General features: G+C 40.6%; 1 protein-coding gene across 2 annotated transcripts in view; it reads left to right on the top strand.

The window, feature by feature from the left end:
* The first annotated feature begins 6,289 nt into the window (after positions 1–6,289).
* The window catches only part of VAPA (VAMP associated protein A), a 33,464-nt gene continuing 21,537 nt past the window's right edge, over positions 6,290–18,216 (top strand). Inside the window, exon 1 of one of the 2 annotated variants that reach the window (XM_064507201.1) lies at positions 6,290–6,716. In XM_064507201.1, the coding sequence (XP_064363271.1) occupies positions 6,641–6,716 (76 nt within the window). In that variant the 5' untranslated portion in view covers positions 6,290–6,640. The remainder of the gene's footprint in view (positions 6,717–18,216) is intronic. The other variant, XM_064507200.1, reaches the window with a different exon arrangement.

The following is an 18,216-nucleotide window of genomic DNA, read 5'->3' as shown; positions in this document are numbered from 1 at the left end:
CTTAGTCATTATGGGTGCTCTCCTCTGGACTCCCTTCAGTTATCCCACATCTTTCTTGAAGGACAGTGCCCAAAACTGGATAATGCTTCAGTGCAGGTCTTACCAGGGTTTATCAGAGGGAGAGGACTTCATGAGTCCTGCTGAGTGTCAGTACAATGGTTGCCTTTTTGCACATCAGTTATCACATTATTCACTCACATTTACCTTGTGACCCACTACAACTCAACCTAAGCATAATTTGAGAATATAACTTGATGGTTTCGTGCGAATGCTCAGGAGATGCTGAGGTCAGAACTAGCATCACAAAGTTGCTGTGTATATTAACAAAGCAAAGGAAAGGTGAAATTTGGCTCCCAGTTGTCAAATGAGTTCTTCAAACTGACACTGAGAAAGAGCATGATTTTGTTTGTAAGAATAACAAATTGATAGAAATGCAATGATCTTAGAACACCAATAATGCTGTTTTTTGCAGAATTACTTCTCAGGTTACCACTGCTACTTAAGACAGTTTTTCTCTTCTGGAGGTCAGTTTCAATTACATACTTATGTCTGTATACTTATCTATGTATTATTTTTGGCTACTTTTTTTGTACAGTGCTAATGCATTTTTTAAAATGTAACTCCAGCAAACTACTTGTCATTGCCCTGATGGTGAGCTCTAGATACTGCAGGCTCTGCTTGCTCTACTCTTGCTCATAAATTCCCTGTCTAGGTACTAGCCAGTCCTAGTGACACTCCAGTACACAATCATTTATCAGTTTATGTAGCTCCAAAGGTTATGGGGATCTTGAGCTTGAGTTTATGCTGAGATGCAAATTACTTTCTGCAGTGATTTGCATCAACTGCTTTGCCCAGATTTGGACAAAAATAGCATAAAGAATTATCAACATTTTCTATCTCTTAAATTCAAACTGACAAGCAAGGGCCTAACTATGTAAGTATTAGTTAAATGCTGTGAAGACTGACACTCTTGCCATCATTGGTAATTGTAACTACATACAAAAAGGGTCTTAATCTCAGAACAACTCACCCTTACAAAAAAGAAAAAAGACCAACAATTTTTGTGGTCAAATCACAGGTTTCTGCTGCTGCAGAGGAAAAGTAAAAGACCTTCCAGTGACTAACTTGACTATTGAAAGGCTCACATCATGCTTGTGTGCAGTCCAGCAGATGGAGGCATACTTATATTTGACTTAATGATGTATTCCACCAAGTATAGGGAAATAACATAAAACCAACACATTACATATTCCATGTTCTGTATATTCAGTTGTCTCATTACATGAATGTATGTGAACTGTAAGAATCAATTCTGGAAAATGGTGTTCAAAAATCTATTCCCTTAACAACATTGTCATTTTTCATTTGCCAAACACTGATGCATCCTTGAATGTCTAATGGCTTTTAGCACATTTTCAGTTGGCTCCAGAATCAGTCAATTCTTTAAATGCTAAGGTACCACTAAGGTACCCTAGGTACCTAGGGCATTTTTGTCTTCAGCAAGAACAGAAGCAGGTCCAAAATATGAAGTGTGCAAATATGTTAAACTACAGCTATTTACCAGAATGCCACTACAACAACAGTTTTACTGATTGTTTCCTAGGATTAGTTTTTCTTTACTTGCATATTCAAAGTACACTGTATGTTTTTATAATAATGTCACTAAGTAAACAAATAGACTGTAGTTGAACAAACTTGAAGATACCCAACTAAGACCTACTCTTCCCGTCTGTGGTAACACTTGAATAATGTTATAAATCTATAATAGCGTGGACTTCGGTTTTACCTTTGATTTACAATACAACAAGTGGGCCTAAATTTATATTTGGAATTCATTAGCAGCCAAGTAAATTATGACTACAGCATGCTTAATCTATGTGTATGCTATGAATAGTTTTGTATTTCAAAAGATAAATTGCAGCACCAAGAGGCCAGGTATTTCCTTAAAGAGAAATTAATATGTTCTTTTACCTTTATACCTTTGCTGACTTGTTTACTGAATTAGCAATGGAGCATGCATATGAAACTTCGGTGAGCGAGACCTAGAATTTTCCCATTAATATGACAAACTCATACAGCACTTAGTTGCTTTTTCTGACAATCTTAATAACACCATGAAATTGCCAAGAGGGTCATGATATTCTTTCATTACAAGACATTTTCAAGTTCAGAATTGGTAGGACTGAATAAACCACCTGAATAGTAAACAGTGAAAAATAGTAGTATGAAACTGAATCAACACTGATACTTCTCAGGTATAGAAAGAGCTCATTTAATATTTAACAGCAAGCAGTTTTGAAAAATGTCAAGCCATCTCCAAACTGAGATATTATAACAATGGTACCGAACTCACAGTGTGAAAAACATTAAGATCTACAAACACACAGGACAAATGTTAACCTGAGATTAAGCAAATGTTAGCCTTTTGCAAGCAATGAATATACCAAGGACACTTTTGGGATGACATAATGATCTCACTCAAATCAGTGAGAGGTTTTCCGTTGACTACAATAGAGCCAAGATTTCATTCCTGAACTTTGCTATGATGTGTTAAAAAAATGAATCAGATGTTGGAGAGGGTCGCTAATCAACAGCACAGGTTTTGTTTAATATAAGAAATTACTTCAGTTTGGGTAAAATAGCAGTACCGTGTAAAGCATTTGATCAGAAATGATATTAAATGCAACAAAACACATTAATGCATTATTAAGGGTGTAAATGTGTTTGAACAACAACAAAGACTACATTAAAAAGACATGTTCATACATAATTGCCATTAATCCACCCCCTCAGTGTTTATGTGCTAACTTTACCTTTACTATAAGACTAAATGAGTAGAAACCTATAAACATCAAGCTGGACAGGCAAGCGCTGAAAGAGGATGCCCAAGAAGTCTGTGAAATCTCTGTCCTTGGAGGCTTTCATACCCAAGAGGACAAAGTCCTGAGCAACCTGGCTTGAATTCAGTTTTGACCCTGCTTTGAGCAGGGCACTGGACTAGAGCCCTCCTGAGGCTCCTTCCAGCCTGAATGGTTCTGTGATGCTAGTAAAACATGCTTTGGGCCCAGGCTTGGAGTCCATTCAGGTCCTCTTAATGTGCTGCTGAGCAAATAACTCAGTCCTCCTCCAACCTGCACACATCCACTGATGTCACATGTCATGACCTAACATGCAACCATGTATATCATCAACATGTTTGCATGGGAAAACATGCATGAGAAAACGTGTCAGACATGTCATATTAAGGAGAGATCTTAACTCCTGTTTCTCCTCAGATATTCCTGTATCAGATTTGTATAAAAAAATAGAAAACAGGGGTATGTCTCTCTTCTGAATCTAGATAGCAGCAGCTACTTTCGAATTTGTCATCTTTACTGTTATTTTTTACCTTGTTAAAAGGAGCAAGGATAGAACCTTTTGTAGCATTTAGTATTTTACAGCATTTCCCCATGTCTTGATTCTTTGAAAACCAAGCCCCCGAAGTTCTTTTCGTATGCAGAAACCTCGCTTGCGTGGAGCTCAGTTATAATTTCCGAGAAGCATCTGCTATAGCTTAACCTTTGGTGGATTCACCAATAGGAAAGAACAGAAAGTGGAGGTGATATTGTAAGTGTCCTGGTTAACAGCAGCAGAAAAAATATACTAGGATAGAAAAAAAATATATCTATCTTCCACTTTATCTTCCAGATCCCAAGGGCAAGAATGCATAAACAGAGCAGAACATGGTTTTGCTAACAAAGCCCAGCAGACCATCAGACAATAACTTTAAATGTTGTACTGTAAATAAAGGATGCTATTTAAGAACTTGTTTTATGGGTATCATAAAATAAGTATGTAGAAGGAAAACTACAGCCAGAATAGTTACAGACCTTTAGCAACATTTTCATGTATATACCACATAACTCCACTTATTGAAGCCAATTCCGATTAGGTAAAAATACTCTGAGATACTTTTCTACAGCGTTTCTCAGCATATTTCTTCTTCAGTCAGTGACAGTATTAAAATTCTCATTGGTATGGTAGAATGTTTCAACCTTAGGACCAGGGCTGGAAATACTGTTGGTTCTTCCCTTGGGAAGACTGAGGCAGGAGCACTGCTGGACCCGGTGCCTAGAAAGGGATGGCATGGATAAAGGTGCTGAAGAACTGATGTAGGGAGACACAACAGTGGGAGACCACGAGCAGAGGCAGACAGCTGAAACGGAGGGTGAAGGCTCTGCTGGAGCCAAGGCAGAACTTGGACCTAAATTACTCAGAGGGCCTCCCCTGCAGAATGGCCTTGAAACCCTTCCTTGTGGTTGTGGCTGACGTAGGGGTATTCAACAAGGAAATGAAGTGAGCCTCAACTCCTACTATGGTGAGCTGATGTTGAAGGTCATCTAAGTGATTGCTTTCACTGTATTTATCAGGGTACATTTTTAAAACAGGTTATTTTCCTGTACATGTTCCTAGTATACTTTCACCAGATTGCAAGAGCTGAAAAACAGAAGTGTTAACGCTTTTGACTTCTTTTCCAGTACCTATATTCCAACCTGCCATGAGCACAGACTTAATTATAGCAAGATTTTTCAGGTGTTTGTTTCACAGTTTAGGAATCATCAGGTTTTAGATGGATTTGGCTGGCTATATGATTTCTCTTTAGTTTGTCATTGATGTATTCAAATATCCCAGGGCTTGCTACCTGCCTGGAAGTGTAGTATTAATGAAAACGCCTACAATGAAAGCAGCATATGTCAAAAATGCAAATAAGAAAGACGATGAATATATTTTATTCCTGCCTACTAATAAATAATGACTATTTCTCATTCAGATTTTGCAAGAGACCAATGTCACTCATAATAGAGTCCCTATTAATATTTCTAAGCCTTGAGCCAAAGACCATTGCCCTTTTCTAGGATAGCATTTGGAGAACTTTTTAGGCTAGATTTTTGCCTATTTGAGAGCCACATCTCTTTACCTTGAAGGGCTGAAAAGTCCACAGTGATCTACGGTCCTGACTCACAAAATGGTAGAATTGCCTTCATGCTGGTCAACAGTGATCCTAAAGCAGATGCTGGTACGTGATGGAAATCAGGAGCTAGCTCTAACATCTCAAACCTCACCTGTGAAAATTCTGGGCTCACGTCACAGTTGCCACCGAGTCTGGGGATATCATGACTGCCCAATTTGCCCTTCTTTCTTTCCCTATTGCTCCTCCGCCACCTATCCCGAACCAAGGCAGGAGATACCCTTTCTCCCCCACCTCTGATCTTGCATGCTGTCACTTCTGTGTTCCCGAATGCTGCTGCCCTGCTTATAACCTGCCTTGGGTCCTTCCTCACTGCAGGCTTGGTAGTGAGGATTGTTTTCTCCTGCACTTATCTATCCAGGCCATGGTTACTGCTGCTGTCCTCTACCTACTGGGGATGGGAAACATCAGCTTCCAGAGCATGGCCAGCTTGCCCTCTTCTTCGAGGGAACAAGGCTGATATGTTTGCAATCAGAACAGGAAAGGCAGGAAGCTGCAGACACCTCCAGCGCCCCTGGCTTCAGCAAGCCTTGAGGGCTGAAAAGCCGGATGAAACCCACGAGGTGCCCGCGGCTGGCACAGTCGCAAACAGCCCACGCTCCTCGTGCTTCCCTGGGACGTCGCTGCGGGCTGACCTTGGAGGCACTTTGCCCGTCTGCGGAGGGAAAGGGCCAGCCCTGCCCGGCCCCGCGCCCAGGAGGCCGCCCGCCACCCTGCCCTGCCCTGCGCTCTCCTTGGGGCCAGCGCTGCTCAGAGAGCGTCTCCGCGCCAAGCCAGGGGGCCGGCACCTGCGTCACATCAACGGCCGCGCGGCACATGCCTGCTAGCGAGGCGCGCGGCAGGGAGGGGCTGTTTCCCTCCTCCCCACCCCCAAGCCTCATGGGCGGGCACACGGAGCGGCAGAGCCCGCGGCAGAGCCCGCGGCAGGGCCGCGCCGCCGCCTCACCACCCGAGAGTCCCGCAGGGACCACAACTCCCAGCATGCAACGCCTCCGCCCGGCCGCCGCGCTGCATGCCGGGAGCTGTAGTTCCTCCTGCGGCGTTTTAGCCGCCCAAAGTATCGAGGCAGAAGTGCTTCTCTCCCCATCGCATCTTGCCGCGCATGCGCATTCCTCCCGCCTCGCCTTCCAGGAGGAGGAGGGGGCCGTTGCTTCCTCCCCCCGCCACTCGCGCGCTCCCTGCGGCTCGAGTGCAGAGGCAGCTGGGAGGGGCGGGGCCGGGGGCGCCGCGGCGCGTGACTCGCTGGGCCGCGGCGTGTCGCTGGCGCCAGCTGTCAACCGGCGCGGCGGGGGGGGAAGCGAGGCGTGCGCATGCGCGCCGGGGCCCGCCTCCGCCTCCGCCGCGCCGCCGCCCTCGTGCCTGCGGAGAGGCTGGCGCTGCCGGGCGCGCGCGCCGCCGGGCTGCTGAGCCAGTGCGCGCGGGCAGGCGGGAGCCGGCGAGGAGGGCACCGAGGAGCCGGTGCGGGGCACCACCGCGCGGAGGGGGCGCGACGCGGCGGCTGCCCGCCCCAGCGCCGAGCCGCCGCCGCCGCCCGCCCGCTAGGAGGGAGCGGCGCCGCCGCTCGGCCTCCCCGCCTCCCGCTCCTCCTCCTCCCCCCCCCCACTCCTCCTCCCGCGGTAGCGAGCGAGCGAGATGGCGGCGGCCGGGGCTCTGGCTAAGCACGAGCAGATCCTGGTGCTCGATCCGCCCACCGACCTCAAATTCAAAGGTGAGGGGGAGCCGGGCCGGGCGCGCAGCCAGGGCGGCGGGGGGCGGGGGCGTCCGGCTGCGCCTCGGCGCTGGGCCGCCTCGAGGCGCCTGGGCTCCCCCGGGGCCGGGCGCCGCCTGCCCGGGGCCGCCGTGAGGGGGGAGGGGGCGCCGCCGAGCCGGTGAACGGGCTTCGCCGCCGCCATCTTGGGATCCCGCGGGGACTCGAGCGTGTCCTAGGCCCCGGCAGCGCCGCGGCCCGGCCCCCGGCCCCTGCGGCGCCCGCTTCCCGCGGGGGGCGGCGGGGCTGGCGCGGCCGCCTCCCTCCTCCCCCCGCCGCCCACAGTGCGGTGCCGCCCCGAGCCCCCGCCGGCCCCCCGCGCGCGGGCACCGACCAGGCCGGGTCACCCCTCCTCTAGGGAGGCGGGTGGAGCCGCAGCGCGGCCCTTCGGCGGCGGGGCCGGCTGCGCCTGGCGGGGGCGGGGGTCCGACCTCCTCCGTGGCGGGGGGGAATCGCGCTGCTGTCACTTGTGCGGCCGCAGCGGTGTGAGGGGTTGCGGATCCCTTCGCGAGCCGCTCCGTGAGGTCTCCCTCTGCCTGTAGCAGGTACGAGAGGCCCGGGCGAGGGTGGTTTCAGCCTTGCCGCCGTGCGATCGAGCGGCGAGGGCAGTCGAGGAGGAAAACTCGTTTACCTTCGCATCTGGCCTTTTCACCTTCCCGCGCCCTGGCGCTTCTCTGAGTCCGGCTATTAACTGCTGCTGATATCTGAGCTGTTATTTTGCACCATCACCCTTCGGATGTGCGAGTAGGTGATGTGCCGTCGCTCACACCCTCTCCCTGAGGGAATCTGACCCACTGGCCCGGTGAATGACACCCTCTGCCTCTGCCCCCCTTTCCCCTGGCTGTTATGTTTCAGTTTTCAGGCAGGTTTTCAGTTAATACTTGGAGATAACCTAAAAAGGCGGCTCACTCCTTGAGAATGAGAGAAAGACATGTACATTTCAGAAGTTTCTGTATTTCAGGTATTTCATGCCAACCTCATGACTATGACTGGCATAAGATGTGTCTGTCAAAATAGGCTCCAGTCAGTGCTTTATCATGTGTGTTCCCCCCCCCCCCCCAATAAATGACAAATAATATAGTTGTGAAAAGACAGGCTCTTTCCAAAGCTAAGAGGAATCACTGAAAAGTGAGGGTCTAAAAAAAACATGATATAATAAACAGTTTCAAGTGTTCAGTATTTTTTTTAATACCCATAATGAACATTGAGAAAAATCTCCATGAAGATTTCAGTTTTAAAATCAGCGATGTTAGATTTTTTTTTTTTACATAGCCAATGCTATCTGAACTTAAGTTTTGTGAACAGTGTCAGCATATGCACTTGTCTAATTCTGTACATTTTTCTACTTTATTTTCTATTTTCAGTAAGTTCATTTTTATATTATCTTAGGGGAATAGAGCACACTTTATGATGTAAAATTTTTTTAAAGGGTCAACTAGAGCAAATAAGTGTTTACAGTGCAACATTGTGTTCCTCCAAAATACCTTTGGTTGGCCTGGCTTTCATAAATCTTAAGTTTGGTTTATCATAGAGATTTATAACAAACTGTAGTTGTTTTATTGATCCATCAAATCAATTAAACCCAAAATCTGTTGGATCACACATCTTAATTTTTTTTGACAGCTTCAATTTTTAAATTGCACATTCACAGATAGAGCCAAAACCATAGTGAAGCTTACTTTTTTGCTTGCATTTGTGTTACTAAAATGCTGCCAGGTTTGCCTGCACTTTAAACTTCAATACACTGTACTTTTGTTGTAAGAGTAAGTCAGAGGAAAATTCATGTTTTTTTTTTTTTTTAGAAAAAGCTCCTATGTCTAATTTAAAGCTTACAAGCAGTGAGTGTCTTCAAGCTGAAGCAAGCCGTATATATGTGATACATAACAAACTATTGATATAAGAAATGCTGAATAAATATTAGATTAGAAGGTCCGTATGAAGCCACTGCCAATCAGTAGTGTTTATTGGAGTATGTGTTTATGTATTTATAGTATGCAGTATGTATTCTCTAGACATAAGCTTTGGTTTCAAGCTAATGCATGTATTAGGAAAACTTCTGTAGAGCAGACTAAGGGACAACAAAAACTGAAACATAATGAGACTAGTATTTCAATACACTGTAGAAAAAGCAGCACATCAAATGTTCTCTCAACAAGTGTTTTCTAACTGCTTATTATTCTGAGGTGTTTAAAAGGGTTTGTATACCACAAACAATAATTCCCTTCTAAAGTATTGCATTGAAGACTATGGTATTGGCAGAAGGAAATTCTGAGTATTAGCTTTTAAAAAACAGATTGGTTAGTAAGAGAGAGTGTGCCTCAGAATAAGTGTAACTGCCTATAGAAAATCGTATGACTTGGCTAAAAAAATGTATATACTTTTTCAGTGTAGCTGACTGTCCAAAGTTCTTTTATTGCGACAATTGTCCATGGTTGTTACTGACTTAATACTGATGATGTGTGTGTAACAGAGATATGGTTTAAGTCTAAACATCTGAGTAGAACAACATAGTTGTTTTGGTTTTCTTACCTCAGAGAGTCACTCATACTCTCTAGTTGTATTTGGATTTGCTGACATTTAGGATAACAATGAAATTGTTAATGTGCTCTTATGCAAACAATGGCTTAGATGAAAAAGTAAGTACGACTCATCTCAAGCAGCTTTTGCAAAATGTAAAATTCATCGTTGCCTGATGAATCTCTTCTTCATTGCCTGATGAATCTCTTCATTTTTTTTAAGTCACTCATCAGCAAAAATAAGGGCTGTAAAGCATTTATGCTGAGTTTTATTCCACACAATTCAGAGGGAGGTCTCTAAAAAAGTGTCTGATGGTGGTTAACACATTAGCTATTTCTGTCTGTGACTGAAAGATTAGAATCGTGTATTTGTAGTATCTTGCATTCCTAGAAATTTCAGTCATTAGTAGCATTTTGTTGGGAGCATGATAGCTTCCCTCTCTTTGTATAACAGGTAGGTTTCTTTGGATTATGGAACCATCAGGAATGCCTGAAGAAAACTGTCTAACAAATGAGTACATTTCAGAATGTTGTGCAAATGTTACAAGGGAAATAATTATACTTATAAGTGATGAAAAAGAGATGGTGGATAGAATACAGAATATCACTTTCAGAGACTCACTGGAAAGCACTGAGACTTTGACCCATGGTTTTTGTATCCAGGTCTTGAGCTATATTACTCCTTTAGGTTAGTTTTCTTCTGTATTTTATCTAATGCATTTTGTTTAGCTTTCCAAATCTTAAATTGTTTGGGTTTGTTTAGGATTGGATAGGAAAAATTGAAACATGAGATACTCAAAAGCAGCTGATTTGGAAAGTGGAATGTCTTTTGCCTCTAGTATTAGGGTCTTTTCATGTGTCTCATGTGTATAATTATTGTCTACAGCTCTTGTTTAGTGAAGATTGCTGTAGTTCGCAATTGGTTCCTTGTAAATAATTTTTTTTAAAATCTTTTTTTAACCAGTTATATAGATAAGTAGCAGCACTTGAAATTTTCAGTTCAAAGCTTTCCAGCATTGTTGTGGAATCTCAATTGATCTTCATTAAACCAAAGAAGCCAATTTTACCATTTGTAAATAGCTTGTATTTAAGTTGGTCTTGGTTGATTGTCCTTTTTTAAAAAAACTTCTCCAAATCTTTGTGATAGTCATAAGACATGCTTTTGCAACACCTAATTGAAAATCAACCCTAATTGATTTGATGAGCCTTGGGAGATTAGTAGACGGTGTTCAGAATTTATTTCAAGTGATTCAGAGATGTCTGACTAGGGATAGTGCCAGATTTTATAAAAACTTCTGAATATTCTAAATAAAGTTCTTGCTTACAAGTATGTGAAATCCAGTTATGTTGCCTTTTGTAAAGGTCTCCAGATAGTGAGCCACACTTTTCCATTTTTTATTTTTATCACATTGAGGCTAGAAATAAGCCAGCAAATAGGTAGCCTAAAATCAACTTCTGGGCATGTCTGTGTCCAAGTAACTTTCCCTTTGATGGTTTGAGTTACTGGAAGTGATCGGTATAACTGATAATACTTAATTTCTGATTATTAATCTGGTTCATAATCTAGGATTGTTAGTGTATAAAATCATCTTCTGTCTGCTGGCGTATGTTCAAATGACCATTTCGGGTAAGGTGGAAAGTGCTTCACTGTAATATTACAGCTCATTCTGAAGCGCAGATGTCCGTGACCTTCTAAATAATACAAAAATATTGGTGTAGATTATTTTATAATCACTACACTGCTATTGGTACACAGGCTATGTGTTACTGCAAATTGAGAAGGTGGAATTGAAAGGTAAAAATAGCTCACTGTTAAGCCCATCCCCTGCCCTCAAGATCCTTTGCCAAAATTGGCCCAGGATATCTTTTAGTGTAGGCAGAGTTTGAGGTCCTAAAATGTGATGTGACTGCCTTATTTGAGTGTGTCTCGATTAGGTCAGATTTTACACCCTGTTCTCACTCTGCTCAGAGTAACAATAATTTGTGGCATTCCAGCTTTCTCAGATGGATAGAAATTGTTCCTGAATAAAGATACCAGGAAATCAAAATCACATTTTTGAAACTAAACAGTGAGAATGTCTTCCTATATTGCTGTGTTTCTGTCCATTGATTTCTCGCTCACATGCAGTATTTGTTATTTTTTTTTAATTTTTATGATACGTATTAGTGAAACTTGAGACAGTGATTGGTGTGAATGTGTTGAGGGACGGAATGAAAGAGGTTTATTTTATTTATTTATTTATTTGAGCTTGTTGCTTATGAGGTGATGTGATAATTCTTATGTCTGTACCTCAATGTTAGACTGCATTGAAAGCTGACTAATGAAAATGAGGTTGGGTTTATCTGTCAAGCCAGGTGCATTGTAGGTGTTAGATTATATTTTGGCACATCTAGTTTGTCTTTTTACTTTTTTTTCCCCTTGTTTTTAACATTCAATTATGGATGATTTCACTGTAAGGACAGAAGAATTCAGCAGTAAAGATACAGATGTGTTGTCCTTTCCTTGCAATTAATGTGACTCAGTTTTACTTAATATTATACCTTCAGTAAATGGAGAAACAGTATTCAAACCTCACCATCTTGTGTTTCTGGTCATTAGTATAAAAGCTTCACATTTACGCACAGTTACTACAAAGTGCCTACTCATTGTGCTTGTTGATAGCCTAAGCAAGTGCTTGAGGTCACTATAACATATCGTTATTAATATTGTAAAAATTTTGTATCATATATGGGTGCTATATCATTGTTTAAGATTAGGTTGAAAAACAGAATCTTACATGAACAAGAAGAGCTGTTATATGAATTGGTTAGTAGGTCTGAATATTTAATTTACTGATGTTCCACTGTAGTGTTACAAATTGCTCCTGGTTTGTCTTGAATGTGGTTTGTGAATCCATTTTACTTTCTGACCAGTTTAGTCTTTGGGAGATGTTTGTTAACCAGATTTTTGTGAATATCAGTCATTAAAGGGTTATAACACGCTCGGCTTAGAAGCCATACATTCAAGTTGGAAAAGGCTGCTGGAGAGAACTTGCTATGTGTAAAGTAGGGGAAAAAGAAGTCACTGACTAATGAGAAAAATACCACATTTTCCAATGTGAAAGTTGTCAAAAATGAAGGCTTTTTTTTTTGTCAGATGAGCTAGATAAATGCATATATGCTAATGTCTTGTTTAAAAAAAAACACAACAAAATGGCTCTAATAGTGTTATTTCTGATGTGGTGCTTGTTGAAAACAGATGTAGAAACACAAGTGAAATTTCAGCTGGTCCAATTTTGTTTTCCTTAAGGTGGTAAGATGATGTATGATTTCTAAGGATCTTGGCCTCTTCAGCTTCTCATGATGTTTCGTGTTTTGTTAAATTGTATATTTTTATTTCATTGCATCGTAAATTGTTTGGGAATGTAGATGTCACATTTCATCTTACAGTTTGAAAGTATTAATTTAGAAGTACATGGTTACGTGAATTATATATTTTTTAACTTAATCTCTATGTGAACAGGGTCTTTATAGTTAAGTTTCTTTTGCAAAAGATTATGCTGGTGTAGGACTCAGGCCATTTGTTTTTTAATAGCACATATAAGGAAGAAAAAGGAAAACAGTTGCTTGACTGAATTTTAAAAAGGTAGTCACATCAGCAGAATTCCCTCCTATGTTTCTGTAAGTGTGATCTCACTTGGAGTAATTTTTAATTTGACATTTGAATGCTTGAAAAGGTCTGACCTTGATAGTATGCAAAGCCTTAGAGGAAAGAATAATTAAAGACATGGAGGTAAATGGAACATGGAATAAAATGCAGCCTAGTGTCCTGGGTAGAATGCGCCAGTCTAACTTGTCTTGCTCTGTCCCTTTTCTTGAGCTCTTGGCCTTCTCCCTGCACTGGCCCAATAAAATCTGATCTTATCACTGGATTTACTGGATGTCATTCAATTATTTGATACAGAGGTAACTGCAAAACTAATAATTAAGTTGCAGATGAAAGGAGCTTGGTGGAAAAACATAAGCTATAAAATAGACTGCAACGAAGTATTGGCCTGCTGGAAACTTATTAAAGAAGTTTCTAAAGGATTTGGCGTTAGGTTTGAACTTGTTTTAGTAGCTTCATTATTGAGCTTGGTACAGGTGGGATTGTGCTTGTGGAACTTGCTGGTAATGCAAAGTTAGATGTGATGAATGAGGAAAAAACCCCCATGTATTTGTGCACTAATAACAGAATTTTTGTTGTTAGCTCATTTTAGTTGGAAGTAGTGAAGAAGGAATAAGACTAGAGCATAGTGCCTAATCACAGGCTTATTGTGAATGTGATGCTTCATGAAAAGGGGCAAATATGAGACCTTGGTTTTGTAGTGAGGAAAGTATTAACATTGTGGTCTAAGGTATCGATGAAGCTTTATCTGACTATATGCCTGGTGACACCTAGTCAGAGAAAATGAACCCAAATGGGAATAGTGCAAGGAAGAAGTTACTAACATAAATAAAGTAGAAGAGCTTGGCTTGTTTAGTAAAAGTAAGGTTGAAACGGGATCTGATTGCTATTTATAAATATATTAGGAGAGGTAAGCACTAGGGAAGAGAAAAAGCTATGTAGGCTAAAGGGTGTAGGATTGGTGCAAAAATGAACTAGCATCAAGTGTCTATGAATATATTGATTTTTGTAAACTTTATTTGAATTTCAAATTTGAATCATGTGAGTCTGAACCACCCTTCTACTAAATTATGTGGGCAAGAATACCCCAAGTAGTTTTGAACTGATCAGATGCCATCTTACAAAATGATTTGTTTAATGAGGACCTTAGAAGGTTTCTCCTAGGTCATCAGGTTACAATGTTCCTAAAGTATAGCTAGGACAATGGTGATACTTAATTATATACTTAAGCTGGAAGCCTGTATTTCATGATATATTCCAAGACATAAGAAAAGCTTGACTGATATAAGTAGTTTTGGATTATATTTTCTTTTCTTTATAAGAAGGGTCATTCATGAAATTAAAAAGCATGTACGTATAAGTAACTGCCACATACGTGAAGTCAACTTAATAATTAGAGTTCTTAGGAGTGTGATGTTAGTTTAACATCATGGCACTAAATCTGATATACCTAATGAAAATAAAAATTGTTTGGGTTTATTTTGGATAGCTGCTAGACATCATTTCACTTGCATGTTACAGCTCAAATTAGAACTCTTAAGTAATTCTATAGAGTTCAGCTGTCAGGTTTTGGAAAAAAAAGGTTGCACTAGCTTAGCATAGTACTGTGATGTGAAGATAATGAAGGAATGGAGTTCGACTGTGTCAGAGTGAGGAGACAGACAGAGTACAACTTTTATTTAAAGCACATGTTTAATGTTTTCCTGAGTAACTGTGGGATACGCTATACTTGGCTTTCAGGAGTTTGGGAAATGGAGATCGGTACTTTGTGGATCCAGAGAATCTTTTTGCTTCTGGATGAAAGGTCACTGGAATCTTTAGTTCTGCCCTGAAATTGAAGTGAGCTGTTAATGCCTTTGGGAGCTGGTCCAGTGTTAGCTAGACCTGTCTGTAGAAAATTTAAATGTCTGATACTTAGCCTTTTTAGACTGGTCTCTGTTCTGTGCCAGGAAGGTAAGCTTGGACACCATCTAAAAACATAGCACTTGAAATTGGTTTGGGGGTGTGTGGTGTTTTTTTTGTTTTTGTTTTTTTAAACAGCTTCCTGCCCATACTAGGAGGAATGTGAATTAAGAAGAAAGTTACTTGTTGTGCTGTTGGGATGCTACTTGCAAGGAAAGTGGCCATAATCACAGGAGTTCTTGCGTTACGTTTAGTATTTGAGCCTGACGTCCTTGATATCAAGTTCTTGGAGCGATTGGAAAAAAGTGTTAGATAACTGCCTTTGGTCAGGTGTTCTGTAGGAAGTCTGATTTCCTTGGAATGCTGTGAGTCATTGCAGCTGTCATCTGAGATAGTTTTCAAAGTATATAGCAATAATCAGAATACTTGTAATTATCTTGTATGTTGCAATTCAGATCAGAAAGATGTATCTAATTGCAAATTTCATATTTGAGGATGCATACATGTTCTAAGTTGCTGTATATTGAATATTTTAAACAGCAGACCTTAGGACTTCAGCACCACTGAAACTTTTCATGAGCTATAGCAGGTTAAAACACGTAGCAAGTTTAAAAAAAAAAGGGGGGGAGGGGAGTTATCTCTGTAGTTATCAAATTTGTTAATTATCCTGCCTCATCCAAGTAAGGAGAATAGACACTTCCTCAGGAAGGGTTTATAAACACAGGCTTTATTGATTGATAAACTAAATTGTTAGTATTGTATCTGTACTGAAAGATTGCTTATATGTATTACTAGCTGTTTCAGAACTTTGAGCATCGCTTGCTGTTTTAAATATTCATATTTACTGGTAGCAAGCTATTTCTGCTGTTCTTGTTATTTCAACAGAGAGCAAGCTTTGGGAGTGAATAACATTTTATCATTAGATTCTTAAGACTATTCTAGTAAAATTCTGAACTACTGATTTTAATAAGTTAATGTGGAGTACTATGTATTTGGTAAGAATAACACTAACGAAATAAAGCTAAATTGCAGAAATGGAATTCATGATAATGTGGAGGTTAAGTTTAAGTGACAAGCTTTTCTGACATTAGTAATGACATTTCTTTAAACATTCACTTGTAAGTAAGGGATAATGGAGCTTGCAATAGTGAATAATAAATAATGGACACATGACTGGATGGGACTTAGACTATTAGATTTTAAAACTGAAACTAAATACAAACATTAATAACTTTGGCTGAAGTTACTTCATGTTATACTATGTTATTAATAGTGTTCTTTTAATTGCTCAGGCTTAAGAAACCTTTGTCCATATTTACCATCAAATGCAGGACATTCCCTTTTTAGTCTGTATTTTATCCAATATATTAACTAGTAAACATTCTCTTTAGCAGAATTCATGGTCCCAATCTGTGGCTGTAATCAACCCTTGAGACAGATGCTTATTGCATTTTCACTGTTGCTTTTGGTCACTAATGACAGGTCAGTAACAAACGGATGAATTTTGAAGAAACTGTAAGAAAAGAAAATCTTTGCTTTATCAAATTTGAAAGGTTTGCGAGGGTATTCATGTCTTTTCCATGGCTGAAAGGCAAGCAAAAGATTTTATTCTCATTTCTCTTGCTCCCTGCTCCTGATAAAGTGTGTGTGTCGGCGTCTGTACAAGCACCTGTAATAAGCTGTGTGTATATCGCTCCTGGGCTGTTTGTCCCTTTGACAGAGGTAGACAAGCTCTTTTAGGATTAAAAAGTGGATGTTCTCTCAACTTTTTTTTTCAAGGAAAAATCTTTGACAGATGCGTAGTTAGCATGAATGCTGACAACATGTCATCGTGGGGAGTTCAGGTAAAATCTGTTGTTACGCGTGGTAAGTAGTGCTTGCCTGGAATCAGTCTTCTGGAGTTGTGGACATTCAGGTGTGTCAGCTTTCTTATAAAAATTATTTTTGCATTCTGACACTTATGTGCAGATTGATTAAAATTAATAGCAATTTCTCAACTGCCAGGGCAGAACAAAAAGTGAAAGATTCTATGTTACTGATGTAATATATGGGTATGTACCTGAGAGCTGTGATTATTTGTAGATACTATTAACCTTGCAGCTTCATCTACTGATTGTTCCTGGTGATTCAGACCTATAATGTTAAGGCATTAATTCGTGAAGCCTAAGCTGTTATGCATCATAGACCATGAATAATTTTAAAATAGGTGATTTGTTAGAATCAGAAATTTTCCTCCTTGTGAGTTTATAGGCTGTTTGAGTGATCTTTTTTGGTTATTTCAAGAGGAAGATAAATGCATGAATTGGCAATGAATGTTATGGATTCTTGTTAGGTTGTTTTCACAAAGGTCTGAGTATTAATTTTTTAAAATTATAATTGCAGGAAATTAACAACATTCCTCTTGTTGTTTATTTTGTGCCAGCTAAGTCACCTATATTTTTTCTGCCTTAGAGGAACATCTGAAATTACTACAAAATCACATTGGAAGTAATTAGAAGGAGTTTGTGTATATTTTAACATTAGTTTCGCTGTCTGACAATCAAGGTAGTTTGAATGACAAGTGAATGCTGGTCCTTCCTTTTGAGACATCTTGCCTACAGTGTTTTCAATTTGGACCAAAGTTCACTTGCAAAATGCAAGTTTCAGCTTAACATTGGCAACTTATTTTTCTCCTTCTCCTTATACTTTTATTTTAATATAAATGTGCTGGTATAGTAATATAATCTGAAATATCAGTGTTCTCAGGTGCTTTTAAAATAACCGGATAAACTCATGAAGGAAAACATGAAGGTAGTCAGGGCACTAGTGTTCTGTCTACACTGAAGGAAAACTGGAGTCTGACTATCAGAAGCCTATAGAAAGTACTGTTGTCCCCAAGTCCCCTGGAAAGTAACTGCATTCTTTTCAGCTTCACTAAATATCACAATCAGCGTATATATTTTTGAATATAGTTGCTTATATCATAGTAGATATTTCAGCCAGTTATTTAAAAAAAATTTAGTAGTGGCATTGTCTCTACTCATGCATTGCACACAGTAATAAAGCATTACAATGAAGACATGCTTTTTAATATGTCCAGCTCATTCTTCTAATATATCTTTTTTTTGTTGTTCTGGTGTGACTCTTAAAAAGCACAGCAAATCACTGGTGTGCTTCTACTTCTGAAGTTTATCCCAGATGTTAGAGAGCATGCTTTGCAGATGGTTCGGTAGACTCCTTTGTCAAATGATGGGCAAGAAAAGTATTCTCATACAATCTACATTCATATGATGTAATAAATAAATGTTTTTGTTATATAGTCTTTCTTTATTCTCTTGTTACTTCCGATAGCGACAGAATGAGTTGATGTAGAGCTTAACTATGTTCCTGTCATGTCCGTCATAAGTTTGTTAACTTT

This window comes from Dromaius novaehollandiae, chromosome 2 (assembly GCF_036370855.1).
Source record: "Dromaius novaehollandiae isolate bDroNov1 chromosome 2, bDroNov1.hap1, whole genome shotgun sequence".
Taxonomy (NCBI): Eukaryota; Metazoa; Chordata; class Aves; order Casuariiformes; family Dromaiidae; genus Dromaius; species Dromaius novaehollandiae.
Note: the sequence above shows the minus strand (reverse complement) of the source record. Positions and strands in the feature narration are given on the sequence as shown.